The sequence below is a fragment of the Teleopsis dalmanni genome, chromosome X (genome assembly GCF_002237135.1).
Source record: "Teleopsis dalmanni isolate 2A chromosome X, ASM223713v2, whole genome shotgun sequence".
In the NCBI taxonomy this organism is placed as follows: Eukaryota; Metazoa; Arthropoda; class Insecta; order Diptera; family Diopsidae; genus Teleopsis; species Teleopsis dalmanni.
In genome coordinates this window covers 34,978,684-35,006,239 of record NC_051848.1, presented here as the reverse complement: position 1 = coordinate 35,006,239, position 27,556 = coordinate 34,978,684, and the positions used below count along the sequence as shown (strand labels likewise).

The 27,556-nt window shown below is 29.4% G+C and overlaps 1 protein-coding gene across 1 annotated transcript in view; it reads right to left on the bottom strand.

Annotated features, from left to right (window-relative positions):
• Positions 1-27,556, bottom strand: part of LOC119688971 (nitric oxide synthase) — an 85,015-nt gene that overhangs the window by 34,541 nt on the left and 22,918 nt on the right. The window contains exons 4-9 of the mRNA XM_038103675.1: positions 23,593-23,684; positions 17,681-17,822; positions 16,822-16,961; positions 11,803-11,977; positions 9,699-9,880; positions 6,448-6,657 (exon numbers count right to left, since the gene is read on the bottom strand). Coding sequence (XP_037959603.1) covers positions 6,448-6,657; positions 9,699-9,880; positions 11,803-11,977; positions 16,822-16,961; positions 17,681-17,822; positions 23,593-23,684 — 941 coding nt within the window. The remainder of the gene's footprint in view (positions 1-6,447; positions 6,658-9,698; positions 9,881-11,802; positions 11,978-16,821; positions 16,962-17,680; positions 17,823-23,592; positions 23,685-27,556) is intronic.

Here is a 27,556-nt window from a genome sequence, read left to right as displayed (position 1 = left end):
TTTTAAAATTGATAATAGTTTCATTTTATGACTTTTTAAACGGGCTTTTATGACTTCTGAAAACATATTTTCGATCACAGTCTATATATATATTACTAGAGTATCTGAAGATGTTTATTTTTAATATTTTACGTTATATATTATCACCAATGTTTTGACTATAGTCTATAGCCAGTATTTAAACATCACTAGATTAAAATCAAATCAAATTAATATTTGTTTGTTTTGTCGAATTTAACGCGTCCGCGTCTTATGACAAAAAAAAACTATTTAGAAGTTAAAAGGATTCGAATAGCAAAGAAAAGACAACAACAAAAATTTTAGTAAATTTATTGAAATTTAGCTGACCACACAACACTCTTTCGAGCATTGCCAAGTACTCATTGTCAGTAGTTTTAAAAAATATGCGAATTTTAATTTAATTTAAACAGTGCAAATGATATGGATCTATACATATAGAAGAAAACTGATCAATTTATATCATTTTTCAGTCCATAAAATATGATATGATAATGTGATGTATATTAGAAATTAAATGAATTCTATAAATGAAAGTTATATATGGTAGGCTTAATAATAATTGCCATTATTATTATCTAAAATATATATCTGTTGTTATGATTATAAAAAAAATTGATAATCGTTAAAAGCATGACTGTGGTATGATTTCCGATTCATTGATTTCTGTATTTTTCCACCGTAAGTCACAGTGATTAGTAGTATACAATAAATATCAAGTAAGATATATACGACTGTTTGATTTCAAGTCATGTCTTAGGGCAACTGGTTCAAGAACTCATTGAGCAATTCGTAAAACTTAAATTAATAAATAAAAATAAATATACCAACTAACAGGTTTATGTGCTTGTTAGAATTTAGATATAAAGAAAACGGCAATAATGAGGTTAAATGCAGTCGAAACTCTTGTTTTTTGAAATTTATTCGTATATATTTCATCTAAAATAACATAAAATATATTTCATAAAATAATAATAGATATTATTATTTATAAATTATTCTATTTTATTTTTTCACAAAAATTTTTTGCAAAGAAGTTTTTCTTCTTTCAGTCAGTTTTCTTTTAGCCTATCTTTAAATCAACCTCTTATATTCAATAAAACTGCCGATATTGAATTAATGTTACTCATACGCACTGTTGGTCTTGCCTGTTGTTTGTGTTCTAATATATGATTTAAATAAAATCAAATTTAATTTATTAAATTTTTAATTTTAATTTAATTTTTTTTATTGAATGTTGACATATATTCCTTTTTTGTGTAGAGATCCTCATTTCGAATTTGAATACACAGGAGTTATATTAATGTCACTCTACGCATTTCCTTTTTATTCATTTTTTCCCATTATAAAAAAATTTGATTTTAAAGTCCATTTTAACGAAAGCACATAATTTCTCAATAGACACTAATTTTAAATAAAGAGATTTTCGTACATTAATAAATTATCCAAAAATTCATTTGAATATAGTAACATATCCAGAAGAGGGTCTGGTGAAGAGTATTTGGCAATACTCGAAACAGCTGAAAATTTAATTAATGAAAAATAGAAAAAAATGTATTCTGCTTCACTACTGTTTTTAATAGTTTCTATTAAAAAATAGTTCCTTCATCTTCTATATCTAAAATTTTCTCTTTTTAACCCTTTTGTCATGATTAATTTTAAAACGCCATATATTGCGTTTTCGTTTGATTATTCTTAATTAAATGTAGATTTACTCTTGATCTGTCAAATTTTGTTGCTCAATCGAACGTTTTACGAGTAAGCTAACATTTTTCTAGTAGTACTGTTAGTAGACATATATACTTTTCATAAATATATAAGCTAAATCAAATTACATTTTATCTGTCAAATGATATAAAAGCGCTGTGAATTTTAGTGGAATCTTACTACCCTGGCAAAATATCTAGAGTGATAAAAAAAATTTATTTCGAGTGTATCGCTCGGGATTTACCAATCAAAAATTAAAATTGCACTAAAAGTTAATCTCGATTGAGAAAGTTAACACAGATTTATTAATCTGGAAGAGCATTAAAATTGATTTTTATTTAAACTCATATTGCATACTTTCAGGATCGCAGTTAATAAAAAGTTATAAGTGATGTGAATACTCGTAACTTAAATAACTCTGAATAATAACTGAAATTCAATGAATTTTTTACACACGTTATAATTTATAAGCCTATGGTATTTAAAATTAAATCAAGAAAATATAGAAATAAATTTTTGATAAGTACTGTACAATTTCTGTATACTTTTTGTGCTTATATTGCATAAAGTGTCAGTATAAAAAACCGCAGTAATAATGATTATTTTAAATTAAAATGAAATTATTTCTTTTCAAATATTGACGGTGAAACTCGTATTATTTATATATAACAGTTAATAAATACTTCAGCCTATATTGCAAATCGTGCTCGCAGGCACGACTAAAAATAAAATCCTTTAAATAAATTAATAAAAAAAACTATTGATAAATTGAAAAATTGCTTTAAACTAACAGAGTTGTAGTATGAACCATTATGATAAATGATCAGATTCACAATGTTTTCAACAAAATTTCTCATTCAAAAAACACATGAAATAATAAATATCCACAAAATTAATTACGCCCACATTCAGTGGAGCAATAAAGCACTCCATGACACTTAACAAAAGTGCCAAAAAGTATTAAAGAAAAAAAAATTAATTTTCATATATGGGATTTAATAAAAAAAACTATAAGCTATAAATATAAAATTGGTTAAGGACAAAATTTGGTTTTTTTGTTTGTTGCGGAAGTACAAAGGGGTGTGGAGTAGTGAAACTATTAGATTGTAAATAATAATGCAGTCAAATGAAGTGCCAACACAAAGCAATGGATTTTTTTTTTTGAATTTATTTAGTAAATATTAATTCTTGTTATTGTTATGTTTTGTGGTTGTTGTTGTTGTGATTGTTGTTGTGGTTGTTGTTGTTGTTGTTGGTGCTGGTGCTGGTGGTAGTATTGTTTTTGGTGCTGTCTGCTCTTGGCAGTTTAAGTTTAATAAAATTTTCTTTATTCTCATTTTGAAAAGTGTCTGCTTGTTGCTGTGGCTGCTGCAAGCGTTGTCGTCGTCGTTGTTTTTGTTGTTGCTGTTGTTGTTGTTGTATTGTTTTCGTTGTTAATTTTGTAAGCCGTTGAATGTTTGACATTGACTGATGCAGGCAAAAGCTTATATCAGATTGCCGCTAAGCCATTTAAAAACTGCACCGTTTACGTGAGTTTTAAAGTTCCGCAATGGCAGTACGGGCATTTCTATGTGTACTCATTTATGCTTTAGCATATATTCTCACATATATCACACATGTGATATAGCAACACACACAATAATAATAATTTCATTTTAATTATTTCGTAAAACATTTTCTTCTTCTATGGAAAAGTGTGCACATTCTGCATCACAAAGCAGAAAACCACCCGCAAAACCAAACTCACGTACACTTTTGATTTGTACTGTAATGTTTTATGTCAACGCCATTAATCTGTTGTGTTTATTACTGCCACTGTTAGCGGCAGCACTGCTACCTCTGTTAACGGTAGCACTGCCTCTGTTGACGCCGCTGTTACCGACGATTGCCACTGACAGTAATAACATTGTTAACATTGATTAAGTTGATGGATTTAATTTAGTCCTCGCAGCTGAGTTGCCAACGTCGTTGTTTTGTTCATTAAGTAAAGGCAAAAAAACACACACACAACCACGCGAAAAAACAAAATCTGTGTGTGTGTGTGAAGTTTTTAATTCAATTGTTTTAAACAACGTGCGGAACAATCAAATTTAATTGCTTTTTAAATGGTTAAATGCGTTTGTTGTGTTTAATTATTTAATTACAATGCATTCCAGTTAATCTACTCAGATATGTTAACTGTTTGATGTATCCGTTAATTTTTTATTGCACATCAACACAGCATCAGGAAAATAAATAAATAAATAAAAACATTCAAAATTATGCAGTAGCGATTTAATTACCACGGAAAATTAAAGCTTCACTCTGAGTAAATATGAAGAATCAAACAAAATTGTTATTGAATTAATTATTAACAGCAAATAAAATAATAACAACAAAAAAAAAAGTTCTTTAAATTTTTGTAATTTTTATTATCATTATGAAAATTTCAATTATTATTTTAATTAAGTTTTCTGTTTACTTAAAAAACAAACTGATACATTAAAATTATTTTAATATTTATTTCATTTAAGTTTCCAATACAGAAGTTCATATACCTCATTGAGCAGTGCCTGACTATACGATTGCTAAATGTTTTCTTTTTCACTTTAAACAAATACGATAAAAGGTGAAATTTACAGAACAACTGAATCTGTTGCAATATTACAACAGAGCTAACGTAAGTGACTATATATGAGAAACAAATCGATCTCTTTCTTCCCATCATGACAGAATATAAAATGTGGACTAACAGCTGTCCACAGAAATATAGTATCCTCTTCGAGACCACAAGATGCGTTAATCGATTAATCAATCCCTAACTAACAGGGATTGATTAACAACTCTCCACACAAATGTAGTATCCTCCTCGAGACAATAAGAAAAATTCATCGATCTCTTTCTTCATATCATGAACATCTTATCTTCTCTTGCAATGAAGTTAAAATCAGTAAGATGGAATATAAGCATGGACTAACCGCTCTTTATATAAATGTAGTATCCTTTTCGAGACCATCAACAGCATTCATCGATCCCTCTCTTTATATCATTGATATATATCATATATAAACACCTCTTGCAAAGGAGCTAAAATCAGTTAGATGGTACATAAACGTACACAAATGCAGTATCCGTTTCGAGACGGCATGCTGCATTCATCGATCCCTTTCTTCATATCGTGGATACCTATCACGTATATATATCATGAAGATGAAATATAAACGTAGACTAAGAGCCCTCCACAAAGATGCAATATGCGAGATCACAAGAGCCATTGCAATGGAGCTAACACCAGTAAGATGCAATATAAACATGGACTACAAGATGTTTTAATCGATTTCTCTCTTTATATCATGAATATAGATTATGGATATGTTAACTCCTCTTTTAATGAAACTAAAATCAGTAAGATGAAATGAAACCGTAGAGTTATAGCCCTCCACACAAGTTCTCAATGGGTCTCCACCTACTATTTTCCAGGAGGAACAAAAACAAGAAAGCTTCAAACACTATTATTCGACAGTTAGAAATTGCACAAAGTCAGGCTCTGAGAAGACTTATCAAAGTATCATGGTACATTAGGACGAATGACATCCTCAGATACCTGAAGATTGATCCCATCAAAAAATACATATAAAATAGAGTCCTGAAATTATTTGCGGAAACTGACAGACTTACTAACATCGCGTTATTAAAACTCAGAATGGTTACAGGTTTCTCGGGGAGGTATACAGATCTGAGGTCAGTTATTGCTTAGTCTGATGATTTTAGTGATATGAATTGTTTACCCATCCACCAAGATGTGTCGATTTGTCACCACTGGACCTTTTTCTGTAAGGCAGGGTTAGCATTTGTGTGCATATAATCCTTACCTCTCTTAAGTGAATTATATATATTTGAATAAAGAGGATAAGAAATTATGTTCTGACTTCTTTAGTGTAATTGAAATGAGAATATACTATATATTCCATAATAATACTCATAATATGTTCCGAAAGAATACAGTTTAATTCGTGCAATAAAATTAGTACAATTGTTGCTACACATTTTTATGCTTAACTACCTTTTTCTACATTTCGTATTATCCTCGTAAAATTTTTTACAATGTAAGATTACAGAAAAAGCATCCTGTTTATGAAGTCTCTTGTTATTCTGAAATACTGATATGCTACACTGATATCAATTTTCATTTCTCATTGTGATTCCATGGGTTTTTATGATGTGTGGTCCATTATTAACCACGTAGTTACGTTATTTCCAAACCAAATTTGCACTTCAGAAATTCATATCCCAATTTGTGACATTAATTTGAATTATTTGGAACAACAAAGCGATACGTATACGTAAATGCCTAGCCCAAATTACCGTACAATAAGCAATCCCGTGTAAGTACACAAGCAACATTTATGTACCCTTATAATCCACTTAAAGGATAATCCTTTGTAATACCGCCAAGCCGCACGCATACAAGCGCACAACAACTTGTCAAAGAGCGCAATTCAACAAACCAAACAAAATAACAACCGACGACTTCTACACAAACACGCGAAGACACATTGATATTCTGCACAATTACACGGCATTACACACAGATTAACACACAACTACACAAAAATAAATAGCGAAGCTTCCCTGCGTTTATTCGATTTTTCTAATCGTCGCAGTCAAAGCAAAATAAAAACACGAACAAAAAAAATACAAAAAAAACCAGAGAATCCTGCAAAAAGGAAGTGAGTCACTTACCTTGCGATTTGTTTAAAATTAAATTTACGTCTTGGCTTCTTATTTTTGCCGTCGCCACTTTCCTTCTTCCAGATGTGTGTGCGCCAGGCCGGATCTTGGTATTCAAATGATGGCTTTAGATAATATAGCGACATCTCTTGATGGAAAACGGGGGTAATCGAACCCGACAAGGGCGGAACAATCCAAATCCAGTCAGCAGGGCAACCATTGCTAAAAATAAAAATACAAAAAAAAAGATACATTAGTGCCTTGATTGCGGCATATAGGTAAGCAACTTCACAATGGTAGGATGGATGGGATGGGATGGGATGGGATGAAATGGTATGGAATGGGATTATAAAAGAAACTTTGAGAAAACATTGGAATTGTAGATGGGCGCGCGAAGGCACTGCAAGGTATACGTATGCAAACGATAATTGAAAGTAACGAAAGATAATATTAGTTTAACATAAAGGATGCGTATTGAATTGACAGTAATTGAACAGTATTTGAAAGGAAATTGCTCTGAAAGGCATCACAGTGCTAGACAATTACGAAACATTCAGATTAAAGGATATCTCAAACATATCAACAACATTTTTTCTATCTCAAAATGGTAGAGGTTCAAAAATTGTAGCAAATTCAGGCAAACTTTTAAAGTAAACTTTGTTGGATATATTTTTTTTAAAGTCAAAAAATTTATTTTATAATTATTTTCATTTTTAGTTTACTTACTTAAATAAAAAAGTTTCGAAGAGTAGTGAATTTCAAAAACATAATTTTATTATTTTTAATTAATTGAATTTTTGTTCGATTATAGAGCTTTCGGGTATTGCTATATACCTAGCATAATAGGCTTTTTGGAATAAGTTGTTATAAAAATTATTTTAAATTAAATTTAATGAAATTAAATATTATATATAATATAATTTAAATATTTATAAATAATTTTATGACACTGCAAATACTCGTACCAATGATTGAATTCATAACTTGCCAAATTTGAAGGTCTTAGTCAGTGTTCATAACCCAACGGATCCAAAGCCATACTTGACTTGTGAATCCTAAAAAATGTATATAAGTAAAATTAAGCATTAACTACTCAAGTGAGTAAAATGAAAGGGTTTACTTCGTAAGCAATTCTTAGTTACTTCTACTATTTCTTTAGAAAACTTCAAATTTAACTGTTCTTTCTTTATCAATTCTTCTATTATTCTTTTTCAGCTCTCAACTGAATGCGCTGTCTTTTTTCAGGCCTTGCTTTCAGGTGCTCAATCTTTGCGTCTAGTCCGCTGGGATTCCAAGTAAGTGCAGCATGCGTGATATCTTCATAAGGCTTATGCACTATGTGTTCAATTTAACTATATTTCTATCTTCTTAACTCGCTGTTTACGTTTGTTTGGTGCGTTGTAACTCCATAACTCTTCATTTGAAATTGTTCTAGGCTACCATATGCCTAATATGTTACGCAGGTATCAATTGTTAAATGATTGCAATCTTCTTACGATTTCAAAGTTAGCAAGCCAGGTTTCTGATTCATAAAGACATACCGATTAGAGACATACGTTAAAAATTTTTACCTAATGATAGCTAGCAGATGTCTTAATAACTATTTTTCAAATAGCATTACTCACTCATAGTTCTCGTTGTGCTAAGAATTCTCATGGTATCAGTCTTATTAGAGCTGAGAGTGGTTGTTTATTCAAAATTGCTTTAATTTATTTAATTTAATTATGTTCATATATAATTTCAATTAATTTATTTTATTACTTATAACATTTGCTTTGTTTGCCTAGTTTATTTGCTAGTGACACATTCAAGTATTTTCATTTTAATTTCATTTTCATTTAAATCAATTCGAAATACACAATCAAAGCTGAAATTAATTTAAAATACTTATTTGCCGATGTAAATATTAACATTTAAAAAAATAACAGAAACGAGAATGTCGATTCTGACAGGTGTAATCAGTTGCATTATGGAGCATATTTACGAGCTTTGAATACCAAAACAGAGTGAAATTTGTTACGCAAAAAGGAAACTTTATTGCTCCAAAAGTGTAAAAGGATTCATTCAAGCAAAAGGAAAACAAAAACAAAAACAAAATCATAAAATGTATCTAATGCACACCTTTAGAGTTCAATTGAAATAAAAACAAATGTAAATAATAAATAAAATATAATACAATAAAATAAAATAAAATAAAATAATGTAAAATAAAATAAATAAATATAAGAGTGCCGCCGCGTATGCAGGATGCACTTAACTTAAATGTAAAGGATTCGCAGGTCTCTTGAAAATTCTTATGTGCTGTGTTGTAGATAAAACCGAAATAAAAGAAATACAATAAAATAACTCAAAATAAGATGAGATACATGAAATCATGTAAAAACGCTTTGAAATCCAATTTAATGTGAAGAAGAAACTTTTTACATTTATCAATAAACATTTCGAACATAAAATATCGCATAACAAAATAACACGGAGTGCGTGTTGTGCTATTTATGCATGTGTAATGTGTAATGCATGCGGAAAACCCAACCCATTTGAGCGACTACAAAAGGAAGAAATAAGTGACTGGGAACATGAAATTGAAATCATAAATTTATTTTACACTTTTATAACCTTCGTATAAAAAATATTGTGTTTACAGTAAAACACACACAAATAAATTGTAATTGTGCCCAAAAAGTGAGTGAGTTCCCCTCATGCATGAGAGGAAAAAAAAAAAAACGCCAACCATCAATATATGTAGATATATCTATTTAACAGCGGAAAGTGAAATAAAACACATATATCTCAATATAAATTACTTCCACACTATAATAAATACCACCTTATACCGTGTATATAATTCATGGGTAAGCACATAACCAGGTGTTTACACTCAATGCCTTCACTTTAAAAATACTGTCCATACTAACAAAAAATAAAAAATAAAAAAATATAAAAAAAAATAAAAAAATTAAAAAATAAAAATAAAAAAGTAAAAAAATAAAAGAATATAAATAAAAAAATAAATAAAAAATGGAGAGTACAACATAAATTTATGGTACAGGCTATAACCGCAATTAAAGCCAATGAAAAAGTTACTCATACGCACTGTTGGTCCATGTGAATGCTACCAATTAAGAGTCCAAAATAATTGGAAATTAAACACTTCAACCAATTAAAAGTTGAAGCTCATTAAATTAATTAAAATGCGCATGCAATTGAATGGAAGTTGGTACAACTTATTATTGGAATTAATTATAAATAATTAAGTAATTTACCGCAATTTGGATTCATTCTCGAAATGTTTCATGAAACTTTCACTTGCCGTATGATGGTCCACTATGGTAACGTTACGGCTCTGATATGAATGCAATACGGCTATATTGACTTCAACCACTGTCTTGTCCTTCCAAAGTGATGCAGGGGTGCGCGTATCCAAATTCATTTTTAATGCAACAGTCTGTAAAATATTATCATATAAAAATTAGTTAGCAAAATTGAAAAAAAAAAAAACAAAAAAAAATATAAAATCAAGAGTAAAAAGTTAATTGTTACAAAATGTATATATGAAGCTTTTCAACTTTCATAAAAGTTTTTTATGATTTTAATTATATTCACTAATATTTCTCTTATTAGTTTTAATTTACATTCACTGAAGCAGACGACAAACAATCCCGGAAAGATTGAGCGGAAAAAAATTTATTATTAGCTTAAATTAAAATTAATTATATTATTTAATTAAAATTTATTAAATTAACTTATTTAAACCAATTAAATTTATTAAATCACTTTATAGAGAGGTTTCGGAAAGTAGTAAACTACAACAACAAAAAATTTTTTTATTTAATTTTATTTAATTAAATTTTAGGCTGACCATAGAGCTGTTTCGAGTATTGCCATATATTCAGCATCAGTGGTGGTCTTGGAATTATTTCTTTTATTTAATTTCATAGCGAATACATACATATATATGTATATATATGTGACACTACAAACTTTCATCAACCGCTGCTTGCGAAACATAATGAAGATACGGTTGCCAAGAATAATATCAAATAAAGAACTCTGGAGACAAACTAACCAAACGTCTATTAATGTTGAAATTCAAAAGCGAAAATACGGGTGAATAGGCCATACTCGCGTAAGTCTTATAACGATATCTCGTACGCAGCGCTAACATGGAATCTCCAGGGAACTCGGCGTGGTACTTGCAATCTCAAAAAATTATTTACGAATAATTAAATACAAGAATTATTTCCAAGACCATTAATGATGGGTATTTGGCAATATTCGAAATAGCTGTATTGGCTGGCAAAAATTCAATTAATGTAAATAATATAAAAATGAAGTTTTGTTGTTGTAGTTCATTACTATTCGAAACACCTCCTTAATATTAAATAATGTTAACTACTATTAACTACTATTATTTTTTTAGAGTTCTTTCTTTATAGAATTATTTATTTATTGTTGATTATTATTTCATTGTACTGATTCTAAATCTCTATTTTAATTTTTTTTTTTAATATTTGTTTTATAATATTATTTTTATTTATAAAATTATTTTTTTTAACCAGCTTTCTTTCAACGATTAATAATGTTAATTATTTACTATTATTATTATTATTTTTTTATATTATTACTTATTTATTTATTATTTATTGTTACTTCAATGTACTTATTCTCAATTTCTATTTCAATTTTTTTTTTTAACATTTGTTCTATAATATTTTTTTCCATTTTTAACTCAGCTTTGTTTCAACATTAAATAATGGCAATTATTAACTATTATTATTATTTTAGAGGCCTTTTTTTATATTATTATTTATTTATTTATTGTTTATTGTTTCTTGATTGTTCTTATTCTAAATTTCTATTTTAATTTTTTTTTTTTATAATATGTTTTATATTTTTTTTTTTAATTTTCTACTCAGAAATACTGAGCATATCATAAAAAAATAAAATTAATAAATATATATATATATATATATATATGTAATTTAATTTGTCACAATAAGCCTCACAGAGAAATGAGTTTCGTGACTAAAGTCTATTATATAGAACTGCAATACAAAGGAATTATAAATATTTTCTCTTTTTTGTCTTTAATGTAATTCCAATATATTTTATTGCACTTGACCGCCTCTGAGTTTATTCTCGGGTGGTATGAGTAAACCCATCGTGTACTTATGCTTGTACAAACACTCGTGACTTAGGACATCATCGAATCACTTGTACTTGATTTTATATTATCAATTTCATATATAATTTCTGTTTTATTTTTTTTTTTTTGTTTTTTTGTTTTTGTTTTTTTATGTCAATTTGCGGTACTGTTTCTAGTCTTTGTATATCGTTTTTCTTGTTAACCAAGTGTGTTTCACTTACCTCTAATATATTACGACGATTTGTGTCACATAAATTCCGACAGCCAATCTCTGTTGACATATACCAACCGCTGAATGTGGTTGCCGTAAATTGTAGTCCGCCAACGTCGAACAACATGCTCGAAACCGCCGGTACTGCATACCAACGTAAGCCCAAATCGGCAAACCACTCGAACCTACAAACAATGTAGACGGAAATTTATTAGAACAGCAACAACAACAATTGCAACAACAGCAACAACAACAACAGCAGCGGCAGCTGCTCTCGTTGTGGAGAGCTACAATAACAACTGCTATGATTTCGTAAGAAAAAGAAAACAACAATAAAAAGTGATAAAAAAAGATGAAATAAATTATGAAGGTCATTGTTGTCGTTGATGTCAATAATTTGCTAGTAAATAGAAAAAAATTTGTCAAATATTGTCAGCACAAACATGCACAAAATGTCCACTCAAATATGCTTACAAATGTCATATGCTAGCTGGCAGGCGGGCAGGCAAGCAGGCAGGCAGGCAGACAGAGAGGCGTGCGCTTGTGTGGATGCGCATCAAATGTGCTATTGTCGTATCAGTGGCAATGTTTGCGGGAATGTGGATGTGTGCATATCTCGTTAGCCAGGTGACAGTTGAACATTTATATTTTGGGCTCTGCTCATGTGTGTGGTCATGAAGGATTACATGTCCTGATGTTTTGCGTGCTTTTTATTTTATTTTATTTTATTTTATTTACTTTTTTCGTTTGCATTTATTTTTTCTTTTTTGATTCCCTTTCCACAACATTTTATTTGATGAGTTCACATCAATTTTATTTGATTTGGTACCCACATATCAGAACAAATATCAACAGAGTGTGAAAATAAAATGGAAACAAATTTATCTGAATAACGTGCGTTTGCTTGCTATTGTTGCACTGCCATTGCCATTGCCATTGCTATTGCCGTTGCCGTTACTAAAAGTTCATTTAAAATAAAATAAATTAAGATTTTTCATTAAAAATTCATGTTCAATCAGGAAATCACATAAATTCGATTTCGATTTCGATTCTGTGAAAATAAAACAGCACAGCTTTCAAAATATTGAATTTGGAAGATTAAATAGGTCAAATAAACTCCAAAATGGTCATTTTCGGATAATAATGAATCTAAGTATTAGAAAAACTTTATATGTAAGATGAATTTAAAAAGTTCACAGTTTTGTTTACTTTGGAATAAGGACACATATTACATCTGCTGCCGCCTTGCAATTTTTACTATTTCGAAAAAATGCATTTAAAAATAAAAGAAGAACGTTTTGTGTACATAGAAAACATCCAAAATGGTTCATCATCAACGACATGATGAAGGAATATCACCATAAAATTAATAACTTGATTTGTATTTGTCTAAAGTTTATACCTAAGAAAGAATATACAAATCATTAAACAAATAATGCCTCTACAAACAGAATAGTATTGAAATTTAATAATAAAAAGAATAAAAAATATAATTAATTAATTTAATTATTCTACAGCTGATTTATGATTTCGTTCTAATTTAAACCACGGCAAGTGAATTTGTTAATAAAACTTTCACAGCAAATTAACAAAACTTCAGAAAAATGTGCGAATATAAAAGTCTAGTGTCAGGCTTTGTGTCAGTTGGTTAAACAGCGCTGACTCCGAACTTCAAATTTGGCAGGGCATGAGTTCTATAACTGGTACTTGCACACTCAAAACAAAAAAAAAAAGAATTACTTTAAACTCTGAACCTACATGTCCCTATCTAGTACAACAGAGTCAATTTTGACTATACACTGCATGATTTGCAGTCCTTCACGCACAGAATGTTTTTTTAAGAACCTGCTTCAAATATTCTAGAACTGTAAATCAATAACTTCTGGAAATCCTTGATGATGACGTCATTTAAATTGTTACATATAAACGGACCCATATTAAACACTTTAACATCTCGAGTAGATGAGTAGTTCAGATAGTGTAGAGGTAGTGCAGAACTCATTAAGTTTTTAATTTATTAATATAAGAAGGAGGAGTGTTGGCTCACAAGACTTATCGTAATGAGCCTTTTTGAAATTAGTATCTCTCGTTTTTTAAAAAAATTAAGTGGTTTAATTATGCTAAAATTCGATATTTAATTTTTGTGTAGAATTAATTTTTAAAATCAATTTAGATAGAAAAAAAATAAACATTTTGTGTCATTTTTTGTGTACTATTGATTTAGTGGTAACACGGTGCGTATGAGTGACGTGTAGGACACCTGATAAATTAATTTTTTTAATTACTTCTAGAAACAATGCCACACCGGATATATCTATTTTTGAAGGAGAATTTATTGGTAAATGCGAATAAAAAACAAAAACTGAAATTTTTTCTGATATGCTCCTTTTTTTCTTTTTACTGAAAAATCGTATATGTTTAGTATGAGGTAAAGGATAAATTAATTTTTAAAAAATACTTTTACGAACAAGACAATTTTGAAACTTTTAGGTTTTATGTAGAATTTTATTACAAATTGAAATGAAAAATAATGTATAATATATAGATCTGCATACCTCTCCGAGGAGCTTGTAACCATTCTGAGATTCAATAATACGGTGTTGGTAAGTCTGTCAGTTTTCGTAAATAATTTCAGGGCTCTATCATTTATGTACTTTTTGATCGGTCAATTTTGAGGTTCCTGAAGATGTCATTCGTTCTAATGTACCATGGTACCTTGAAAAGTCATTTCAGAGCCCGATTTTGTGTTTAGTACTAAATACACAACATATGTATATTCCAATCAAACTTAGCAGTAGTTGTACTCCATTTTTAGTGACAAATTTATTTTAAGGATAAAACGAATTTTTTACTAGTTACTTCAAACTTATTAGTCACAAACTATATATGTATACGTCACATATGTAATTTGCAATCAAGTGTAAATGTAGATGTATTCCATTTTATGGTGAAATATAAATTTTATAAAATGCAACCCTATACCTATAAGTACAGGCATAAAGAATCACTAAAATCGACTTTATTTTCTAAAAACATAAACAACGGATGATACACAAATTTCAACTTCACGAATTTATTAAAAACATTTTATGTTTGAATCATGTTTTATTTATCGTATCCTTAGCTATACAACAAAGCACAAAGTTCCGCGTCTTCTGCTTCATACGCATTCATCCAACCTTCTTCTCCATTGTTAGGTACGGGTGCAGGTACTAGCTCTTCTGCATCAATATCTTTTTTTACCCGTTTAGCGTTTGGCTCATCATTACGGTCTTCCCCTGGCTTACCACGCTTCTTTGGATTTTCCTTTGCACGGTCATATGTTAATCGAGAATTAAATATCATCATATTTGGACTGTAATTTAATACATAACTTAAAAAAGTCTCATCGTCATCCATCTATATATAAAGGTTATTTAATTCTGATGCTAACACTGATAATTTGATAAGAACTACCATATAAGAACATCGTGTCATACGACCTTACCTCTACAAAGTCAGCGGGCAACTGAATACCTTTTGTCTATACTTCAAATAATGTATATATGAAAACGATTTGATTGTCGGTGATGACAGTAAATATAATATATTAATTTTAACCCCGTTTACTCAGTCAATTATAAATTGACTTAATTCGAATTTTTCTTATTTCTATAATATATCCCATTAATTGCAATATTTCTAAATAAAGTTTAGGATAAAATAGATTAATTATATAAAATTGTTTGTGAGAATTCTACCTATTTAAAGGTTTAGTTCTTTTGCAGGATACTGCACAATTCTACAGAACAATAAATGTACTCAATTCTTTGACCAAATAAAGAGAAATTCACATCGATCTTCCACTGTATTTAACTAATTTGAACTACTGTGCTTTCAGATTGTTAAGACAAGGTCTTTTCTTTTGTAAGCATATCACAAAAGAACAACCGCTTGTTTTAAAAATAATATATGAAAAAGCAACACTGCTGGCTTTTTTAGTCCAACGTTTTTGGAACCGCTTAACTAATAATCAGCTCGAATCACATGGTTGTCGAGACTAAAAATTTGTCTATTTTGAACGGTTTTTGGAAGTACGTACAAAATTTCTAGTTTAAAATATTTTATCCCATAATTGCAAAACTTAATTATTTTCGAAACTTCAGTTTTGAATTTTTTTACGTGTTTTGCATATATAAGCCCAACAAAATTGCCAGTGTTTCCAGAGTTGCCATCAGAAGTAGTGCTTATTTTATGTTGTTCTTTTGCAATATGCTTACAAAAAAAAAGACCTACTGTTAGTTTGAAAGACATCAGTCTAAAGTTGCTGATAAAAGCAATTTATTACAATAGCATCCCAGTCATTCAATCCTTTCGAACAACATACTAAAGCCCACTCTGGTGGATGATTACAAAAACTGTTTTTATGGCTGTGTTGACTTAAAAGAAGTCTAATTTTAATAATCAAAATTAAATTTGCAAATATAAACAATTTAATTTTTTTTTAAGCCCAGTCTCATTATATATGAGATCGATTATATTATTAGTAAATTATATGAAATTGTCTCAAATAATTGGAAAACATTAAATATATTTATTTTTTGTTATTCTCTTTTTTGCTATAGTTCAATGGTGTATAAACTTTCGGCATATAACTTTATTTGTGCTTAAAATAGCACTTCATCCATTCTTATCCTTTTATACATATGTATGTATTTTATTTAAGGACTCTAATTTGTGGACAATAGGCATTATTATTAAATCCCTTTGAATAACAGTACTTTCAAGCTCTTCAATAATATAACATATATAGAATGTGAAATATACTTAATCCAACCATAAAGTCAATTGAAAATCCATTCCCATATCATTGCAACTAAATCATTGCTGTACGCTGAATGCGACAACACTGGCAACAACAACTACAAAATATCATTGTTGACATAACCACAAACATAATTGACAACAACTAACACAACAATAACAATAGATGAATATGTATAACAACAATAACAAGAATGAAAATAGCAAGAATAAATGTTAAACTTACTTCGGATGACTTAATGGGATTTCCAAGATTAATTCCGGTGGATAATCGAAATAGTCGGGATCGTTTCCATTTGCTGATACAACCAACGGCAAAATATCCCATTCCGTGCCTTTACCCTTCCAGCCCAATTTCATGCAAACCTAAAATTAAAAACGAATTTTTATAAAGCACAAATCGAAAAAAGAAATACACAAACAAAACGAATATATAGAATAGAAAAATAAAAGAAAAACTATAACATAATCGAGAAAAATAGAAACATAATGGAATAAATATGTTAAATATTGTGAGGTTAAGGCCGGCTCATACAATATATGTGCATAATAAGTTCACACACGTGTGTAGGTGTATGTGTCTATGTTTTGAAAAAAATATTACGAGTTATTCCAATCAAATTCTATGAAATAAACTCCATAAAAGCAATGTAAAAAAATATTTTTATATTAAAATAAAAATTAAATATTTGAAATTGTGTTTTTTGTTTTTTTTTCTATGAAAACGTGTGCATATTCTGTGGATTAATACCCATATAACCGTCACCACCATCAATGGGGTATGTCCACACACAGTGCACAGCAATGCTTAATCAAAACAAAATCTAAAACTTTTGAATTCATAGAAAACCAAAAGAAAAATATACGTTAAAAAAAAATAAAATAATGTGAAAATAAAATGAAATAAAATAAAAAAAAAATAAAATGAAATTGTATAATAAAATTCGAAAGTAAAACCACAAACATTATAGAAAAAGCGTTGGTAGTAGTAAAATATTTTTGGTCACATTCTAAAGTCTAAAGTAACTTACACTACAAAAACAAAAATGTAATCGTAATCATAATCAAAGTTGTACCGTGCTTACCTCAGTAAACTCTGCGTTCATAGGATCGCCCACAACTTTGCCGTCGGTTTGCTTGTAGCCAGCGTACGAAATGAGTTGGCTGTTCCAGATGCGATAATCATGTAGACCATCGGTCCTTTGTGGAAATATTGTAATCGCCGACCTGCACACACAGTCGTCGAAAAGTAGAAGAGGAGAAAAACATAAAAATTAGAAGGAAATATGAAAATGATATAAATTGTGGCAAAAACATATTAAAGCAAAATATTTCAATTTGGACGAGTCCAACTGGCGCATATGAATATGTATCTTTTGCTTACCAGACATGATTTATGCTGCACCATCAATATTCAAAGAGCGAGCAAAGCCCCGACAAGAAATACAAGTATTGTACAAGGTACGTTAGGTGTATGGGGTGTATGAGGTGTATGGGGTGTATGAGGTGTATGAGGTGTATGGGGTGTATGAGGTGTATGAGGTGTACGGGATGAACAAATTCGTGAATTTCAAAAATTTTTAAAATCGTGGAATTCTAAAATTGTATAAATTTTCCTCTTTCGCAGTGGATGTGAAGCATTGTGATTTGGTAAAATGGTAAATGGTGAAGCAAACTCAGATATTAAATTTATTTGTCTATGAATGAATGAAATTTGTGGCCGCAATTGCATTGAAAACCAAGACCAGCCAACAAAACCAACAACAGTCAAGGTAGGTATCTTATATTCATTTCAAATGGTTTTATGAGTATTTGTGTAAAGGTAAAAAGAACTATGTAATTAGAAATTTGGACACTGAATTAATAATATCTAAAACCATTGAAATAGCTTGAAATATAATATCTGCTAATTTTTTTTTTTTTATACAAACACAGTTTTAATTAATCGGTTTAAAGACTGTAATCTTTACGAACAGTTCCAATAAGAAGTATCTGTATCTCTTCAAACTCGTCTAGTATTTTACAGATACTAAATTTTCTATACAGGTGTATTTTTCTTAAAGAAGACATGGACGATAATATCTTAATTAAACGGAATCATGACTGTAATTTTTACGAATGGCTCCAATAGGACGTTGTGCCGTGTAACTCATCTAGAATATTCCAGATGTTATAATTTCTGACAGAAGTATATTTTCCTTAAAGTAGACATAGACAACAGAATCTTGAATAAACGAATTTAAAGCTGCAATCTTTACGAATTGCTACAACAAGAAGTTGTATCTTTCTAACAATCGAAGAATCAAATGGTAACGAAGATGTCATAACAACAAGATGGGAGAGGTGTTAATTGAATTCATAGAGAGTCATCAATAAAATGTTTGGTTTAATTTCTTTAAATTATATATAACGAAGACAATAATATATCTGGAAAAGAGTAGTTGTTTTTAATTTCAAATATATGTAACGTGTTGAACATCATTTTATACAAAAATAACAATTTAATCTAATTGAACTTGTGGAGTGTGTAGGAAAGAGAGGACTGCTGGAAACCAGATCTGCGCTGATGCATAAATGAAAATAATAATAGGTGTGTGCCTTATATACTATACAAAAGAAAATGTTGGTAAATTAAGTATTAGAATTGATTGCAAGTATAAGACATACTGTGAAACATACTGACTTTTGAAAAAGAACTCAATAGATCTCGTGGTAACAATAGGTAATTAAACACCATACGGTCGTCACGTGATATAATCTCCATAAAACTCGATGTACCATCCCAATCTCAATTTTTTTACTTCTCTAACAACTTTAAACAGTACAATTCATAAAGTCATGAAAATTTCCATTTACGGTGAATAGCATTTTTCAATTCTGTGAGAGCAAAAATTTATTTCATATTCAACTTTGGTTGCAAAATATAGATACCGTGCTTTAAATTTGGATAAAGTAGGTAATGGTACGCAATCCATAATAAATAAGTTTTAGTCATGGAAGTATCTGTATCTCTTCAAACTCGTCTAGTATTTTACAGATACTAAATTTTCTATACAGGTGTATTTTTCTTAAAGAAGACATGGACGATAATATCTTAATTAAACGGAATCATGACTGTAATTTTTACGAATGGCTCCAATAGGACGTTGTGCCGTGTAACTCATCTAGAATATTCCAGATGTTATAATTTCTGACAGAAGTATATTTTCCTTAAAGTAGACATAGACAACAGAATCTTGAATAAACGAATTTAAAGCTGCAATCTTTACGAATTGCTACAACAAGAAGTTGTATCTTTCTAACAATCGAAGAATCAAATGGTAACGAAGATGTCATAACAACAAGATGGGAGAGGTGTTAATTGAATTCATAGAGAGTCATCAATAAAATGTTTGGTTTAATTTCTTTAAATTATATATAACGAAGACAATAATATATCTGGAAAAGAGTAGTTGTTTTTAATTTCAAATATATGTAACGTGTTGAACATCATTTTATACAAAAATAACAATTTAATCTAATTGAACTTGTGGAGTGTGTAGGAAAGAGAGGACTGCTGGAAACCAGATCTGCGCTGATGCATAAATGAAAATAATAATAGGTGTGTGCCTTATATACTATACAAAAGAAAATGTTGGTAAATTAAGTATTAGAATTGATTGCAAGTATAAGACATACTGTGAAACATACTGACTTTTGAAAAAGAACTCAATAGATCTCGTGGTAACAATAGGTAATTAAACACCATACGGTCGTCACGTGATATAATCTCCATAAAACTCGATGTACCATCCCAATTTCAATTTTTTTACTTCTCTAACAACTTTAAACAGTACAATTCATAAAGTCATGAAAATTTCCATTTACGGTGAATAGCATTTTTCAATTCTGTGAGAGCAAAAATTTATTTCATATTCAACTTTGGTTGCAAAATATAGATACCGTGCTTTAAATTTGGATAAAGTAGGTAATGGTACGCAATCCATAATAAATAAGTTTTAGTCATGGCAGCTGTTAATGATTAAGGAATGTGTCAATCTATTATCTTTATCTTTATAAGATATGATCTTATTTATCTCTCATTTATCTCATTTATCTCTCATTTCCTAAAGTTCTCACATATCTTTGAATCGGAGAATTTTTTGGCAGCTACGACATTCAAATACGACAGTAATGCCACTTAGTAAGCTTAAATCATAGATAATGCGATCCTGCCATTCCGAAAAAACAGTAAATGGTAAATAGTAATGAAGTCTTCACCTTCAGAGCTCTTCACATTTCCCATTCCACTCTTTTAATCTATGAAGTTGTTGAATTCTTTAATAATATAAAACTGATTTACCGTAAACAGAAGACTCATCAAAGTAGAACCCCTTAGATTATGTAGTGCACAAATAATTTACCTTAATTATAATAATGTGGTATTCATTGCTCATCATTCAGTCACTATATGATGACAAGATGACTATATCAACAACTTTTTCAACAAGATAATCATCAAATGTTAGTTGAACTAATTACTGTACAGCATGTGTGTTTTGAAGTATGTAAGACTTTGTTATATCCTGTATCAACTTGATAATTATTATTTGCTATTAATTCGCAGATCATTATTATTGCACAAAATGATGCTCCGTGTGGTAAACCGCAAAAACTTTTGGTGCACACATGGTAAGTCCATAAACAGAGAGTAATGCAACAGTTAAGCATCCCAGAAAATGTGCAAACTTCGACGGGGATTTTCGAGCTTAAATGGGTTGAAACACTAATAAAATATTAACAACACAACAAAACGACAAAACAATGCCAGCAACAATGATTTCAGTTGCTGTTGCTGTTGCTGTTGCCATTGCAGATAGCAACTAACCGCATTTACAGCGAATTTTTCATTTTGTGACAAATAAAGCAGCGACCGTTTGCAACAATTTCATTGACAAATTTGTGGATGAGACTGCAAATGCATTTTAATACACAAATGTAAGTAAATAATACAATACGTGAGATTCATCCAGAATTTACATTTATTATTTTCTTTGTGAATACGAAATAATTCATTTATGGATCATGAAAAATACTTAAATGCCATTAAACTCAACGCTTTGTGAAGATGCTCGCACATATCTGAATATGAAATATTCAATGCTATCCCTTTATATCCGGACTATGTGCAGTTGAATAATGTAATGGATTAAATATCCTTTATTTTATTATGCGAAAGACAAAAACTGCTCTCGTTGAAATAAAATATTTTCATTAAATTTATATAATTCTCTCTTTTCCATTTAGTTGCTAAAGAAATGATTATTATTTTTGAAAATTATTCAAAATAATAACAAATTTCCAAAATTAAAAGATAATCACAGTGTGGTCGAATAAAACAGAAACAAACTTCCAACTCCTATAACTTTTAAACTGCGTATAGTAAAGCTGCTGACTCTACTATCCAAAAACTACAAGTTACTCAAAGTCAGGCTCTCCGAAGGCTCTTCAAAGCGCTATGGTACATCCGCACGAATAACATGCTAAGAGACCTTAAAATATCAAAAAATACATAAAGGACAGAGCTCTGAAGCTATATGCGAAAATCGACAGGCTGCCCTACTTAGCACTATCTAATCTCAGAGTAATCACTAACCGCACGGGACGGTACGCAGATCTTAGATCAATCATTGAATAATCACGAAGATTTTGAGGAATACTCAAATTAGTCAGTGAGGTGGGTGTGACTCTGCAGTAACCCCCCAGTTATCATAAAGTAAAAATGCCCAGATGTACTAACTCGGAAAAGGCTCAACATAAATTTCAAACCAGTAGCGATGCTGTGTCGATATTTTGTCAAAATTAATAACAGATTTTCAAAATAAAATAATAATTACAGTATGATCGAATAAAACTGGAAAAGACTTCAAACTGCTATAACTTTTAAACTGCTATAACTTCAAAACAGTAGCAATGCTGTGTCGATATTTAATCTAGTGATAGCTAATCCTTATTCCTTCTCTAAATTTCCAAACTTTAATGATAATCACAGCGTGGTCGAATAAGACTGCAACAAACTTTAAGCTGCTATAACTCTTAAACTGTTATAACTGTACTCTTCATACTAATAGTATATTTCCATACCTTCTTTTTTAATTTTTTACTGAAAAATTAAATTTGAAATCATAACAAAAATATTAAAATATTTTTAAAATTAAATAACAATCACAATGTAACCCTTATAATTTCCTAATGAAAACTAATTTTATTCTTTCTATTTTATTTAGTTACTAAATAATTAAGTATGGAAAAATGACAGAAAATAAAAACAATTTAATTAAATAGAAAAAAAATAAAAAAACAGAAACAAAAATTGAGTAATAACTGGTGTCTGGTCCAATTGAACTGCAGTAACCTCAAACTGCTATAACTTTCAATCATAGCAATAATGTGTCAAACAATGAATATCTTATTCTTAAAGATCTATTCAGATCTTTTCTGGTATCTATATTTCGCCTACCAGTAGCTGATATCATAATTTATAAACGTCTGTTAGTACTTCTAAACCAAATTCTAGAAGAAAAAATTAATTCACAATGGTATTTAATAGCATAAGCATGGTATCGTTATAAGGGGGTACCTTAAAACTTCAAAGAACCACACATTTACAGTTTGGTGAGAAAGCGTAGGGTTCTCAACAATATTATGTATTGCCACACAGAGCACATATCAACAAACAAACGCTAGGAGTTATTTATATATACTTCATTTTGACCTCTACTAGCATTTAGTCTCCACTAGCATAAAATACAAATGTTCTAGACTTCTAAGTACATTAGACTATTGGGTTTAGGACACACTTGATATAACAAACGATCAAAATCTTGTAACTAAGAAACCTTTAGAGTTCTCTCTAAATACCGATTCTTACCTAAAAAATATATTCGAAATAATGAAATTTGAATAATGAAAGATATATCTCTTTCTTTCTAGATACTATTGCGTCCAAAGAGCTTACCTTAGGTTTCCTTTGTTGGTTGCGTATTTTATGTGATTGCAAATTGCCTCGAACATGCCACTTGTTGTTGTTACGTACCGGCAATCAAAAACCTGGAAATAAATATATTTCAAAAATATGTAAATTCATTTAATTAATTATATTCACTTATAAGTATATTAGATTACAAATTATATATTAAACCAGTAATATTTACTTTGGATTATTTGCTTCTTATTATAATTTTCGTACTTAGAAATATAAAATTTATATTAACTGATTTTTAATAGCATTTGAAAAGTAATTAAAGGATGATTCCAAACAATCTACTCTAAGAGCGTCAGGTGATGTCTTAGTCTAAGAACACAATAAAGAAACTTGGAAAGGGCCTATTCTCTGATACTGATACTATTAATATTGATATAAATGCAACTAGTATGATGTCTAGTGTCAACTGTTTTTAGTTCTAAAATTATACCCCACAAAGCTTAAAAGATTCCGACAAAATCACAATAAGTATCCGTTTCATTAATAGGTTGTTAATGAACCAAACTCGATGAACATCATTATAATCGAAATGAGAACTAATTGCGTCGTGTAAATGAGCTTATTTATTCAAATTTAATATATTTAACTTTTACATGTGCCTAACTATTTTACTATTTAATTTAGGTTATGTTCAGTACGCTTCCAAATACATATGTTTCAAGATCTAGGTATATAAATAATCTATTTTTTCCTAAACTTTATTAAGAAATATTGCAATTAATGGGATATATTACAGAAATAAGAAAAATTCAAATTAAGTCAATTTGTAATTGACTGAGTAAACGGGGTTAAAATTAATATATTATATTTACTGTCATCACCGACAATCAAATCGTTTTCATATATACATTTTTTGAAGTATAGACAAAAGGTATTCAGTTGCCCGCTGACTTCGTAGAGGTAAGGTCGTATGACACGAAGTTCTTATAGTTCTTATCAAATAATCAGTGTTAGCATCAGAATTAAATAACCTTTATATATAGATGGATGACGATGAGACTTTTTTAAATTATGTACTAAATTACAGTCCAAATATGATGATATTTAATTCTCGATTAACATATGGCCGTGCAAAAGAAAATCCAAAGAAGCGTGGTAAGCCAGGGGAAGACCGTAATGATGAGCCAAACGCTAAACGGGTAAAAAAAGAAATTAATGCAGAAGAGCTAGTTCCTGCACCCGTACCTAACAATGGAGAAGAAGGTTGGATGAATGCGTATGAAGCAGAAGACGCGGAACTTTGTGCTTTGTTGTATAGCTAAGGATACGATAAATAAAACATGATTCAAACATAAAATGTTTTTAATATATTCGTATATATAATATATAAAATATAATATTGTTTATTAGAACTGTTTCTGTAGTCTCTGAATATATATTTTGAGCCATTTTTTGAAACAGTTCTGAGCAAATATTTTGCAATTAGTATTTTAAATATATTGGACACGATTAAAGATAACATACATCTCTTAGGGTTAGGTATGTACTAAGCAATTTTAACAAATAAAGCAGGGATGCTCAATATATCGTGATTCGAGACGTTATTCGTGGCGATTGACTCCATTAAATAATAATTTTTTTCCTTTATAATATTCAAATACAACATATATTTAATATTAATAAAAAAAAATCATTTGTCTTTTAGAATTCAATCCAATAAATAAAATTTTTGGGGAACAATATTGGTATTTGACAGCCAAAAGAGGATACAAAAGTCAATTGGTTTTGCAAACCAATCTGATGAGAGAATAAAATGAATAAATGTAAGGTATTTATACTCTGTGATATGTAATATATATAAGGTAAATTAAAGAGAGAATAAAAGAAAAACTTTGATGCACAATAATATATATTAGAATTATATAAATTAAGAAAACAATATATGATAATGTAAAATAAAGTGAACTAAATATAACAAAGAGCAAATTATTTTTCAGAAATGAGGTCGACATACTGGAATTAGAAAAATCCGAAGATTATTATAAATCTTGAAAATTACCATCATTTACTAGGATCGAATAAAAAGGAAGAAAGTAAGTACTACAATACATTGCTTACAATATTACTCTTCTTCTTATTTGCTTTGTCTAACTTGAGTTAGTGTCTAGAACACTTTTACTCAATAGTGTGATCATTTAGATGATTCACTGTAATAAGAGCTCAGCTAAATTCTGACAATAAATTATATAGATAATTTTATTGAAGTCTAGCATGTCTCTCTGTTGGAATATATATTGTATCAGATCTGAGAGAGTGCAATTCTCAATAAGTGCGGGCTTCTACAGCACCAAACAATTTCAGCACTATTTTTTTGGTATACTTTTGTACACTTTCGACTCTCAAGTCTTTCTGTATATCTTCATTTCTGATATACCATGGATGAATATTATTATGAAAGTAACTGCAATTAAAGTTATTCAATCATTCAGTAATAAATCAAATCACAGAGTGTAACATACAAATGGAAGGGCCTAATCAAATACTTGAAATAACTCTTATCCGAGTTTTCGCTTGGGAAAGCATTAAAGGAAATAAGAAAGAAGATAATTTTGTCCGCCTTATTGCTTTGACATGTATCTATCTTGATTTTTTGAACTATATTCCTCTGATGAATGTTTGAAAAAACGTCTACATTTACTTTCTTCAGCTCGCTGATAAAAAATAGATGTCATTTACAATATAAGTAGTATCCTGGTAGGCATTCATATAATACAACATTATCCTTTTAATAGGAACTAAGTCCATGCTGCAATTATAACAGGTCCCTGATATATAACCACAGAAAAACTATACATTCCATTCAATTTTAATTGCAAAATTTATTTACAATTTCAAAGAAAAAAAGGCTTTAGGTTATTACTTTAGCTGTTAGTGGAACGTTTAATCAGTAAGGATAAAGGGTCTATCAAATAAAAAAAACTTAACAGGAGGGATATAGGCTTATCTTACAAGTTCTTGTTAATCTATTAATCAGTAAGAATAAAAGATCTTTTAAATTAGAAATACCTAACAGGAGGGATATAGTCTTATCTATCAAATCCTCGCAATTCTATTAATCAAAAAGTACAAAAGGTCTGTTAAATTAATAAAACTTAACAGGAGGGATATAGTCTTATCTATGAAATCGTTGTAGTTCTATTAATTAGTAAGTACAAAAGATCTGTTAAATTAGAAATACCTAACAGAAGGGATATAGTTTTATTTATCAAATTCTTGTAATTCTATTAATCAAAAAGTACAAAAGGTCTGTTAAATTAATAAAACTTAACAGGAGGGATATAGTCTTATCTACCAAATCGTTGTAGTTCTATTAATTAGTAAGTACAAAAGGTCTGTTAAATTAATAAAACTTAACAGGAGGGATATAGTCTTATCTATCAAATCGTTGTAGTTCTATTAATTAGTAAGTACAAGAAATCTGTTAAATTAGAAATACCTAACAGAAGGGATATAGTCTTATTTATCAAATTCTTGTAATTCTATAAATCAGTAAGTGCAAAATTAAAAATTAAAAAAACTTAATAGGAGGGATATAGTCTTATATATCAGGTTCTTGTACGGAATGTATATAAAAATGGAAAATAATCGTTAATAATGTAGAACGAAAATATAACTGCTGAACAATCACTGCAACCGACCAAACAACCAACCGTAGATGAACTTTTATTAAATCTATAATGCATTGGAAAAGTTTAAAGGATCTAAATTGAAAGGAAGTTCAACCATTTCACAAATTTAACACACTCTGAGTCTTTACTTAGTTTTGGTTTAGTGACTAAATTATTAGTAAGGAAAACGATACAATCAAATAAATTTTCACAACTTTGCACTCAGAGTCCAAAGACGATTTGCTAGTATCTACATCGAAAAGCATCCGTGTTCAATAGTCTCTTCATATACTGCCATTTCTACATGTGATCGGAAGGCAACTGAAAGG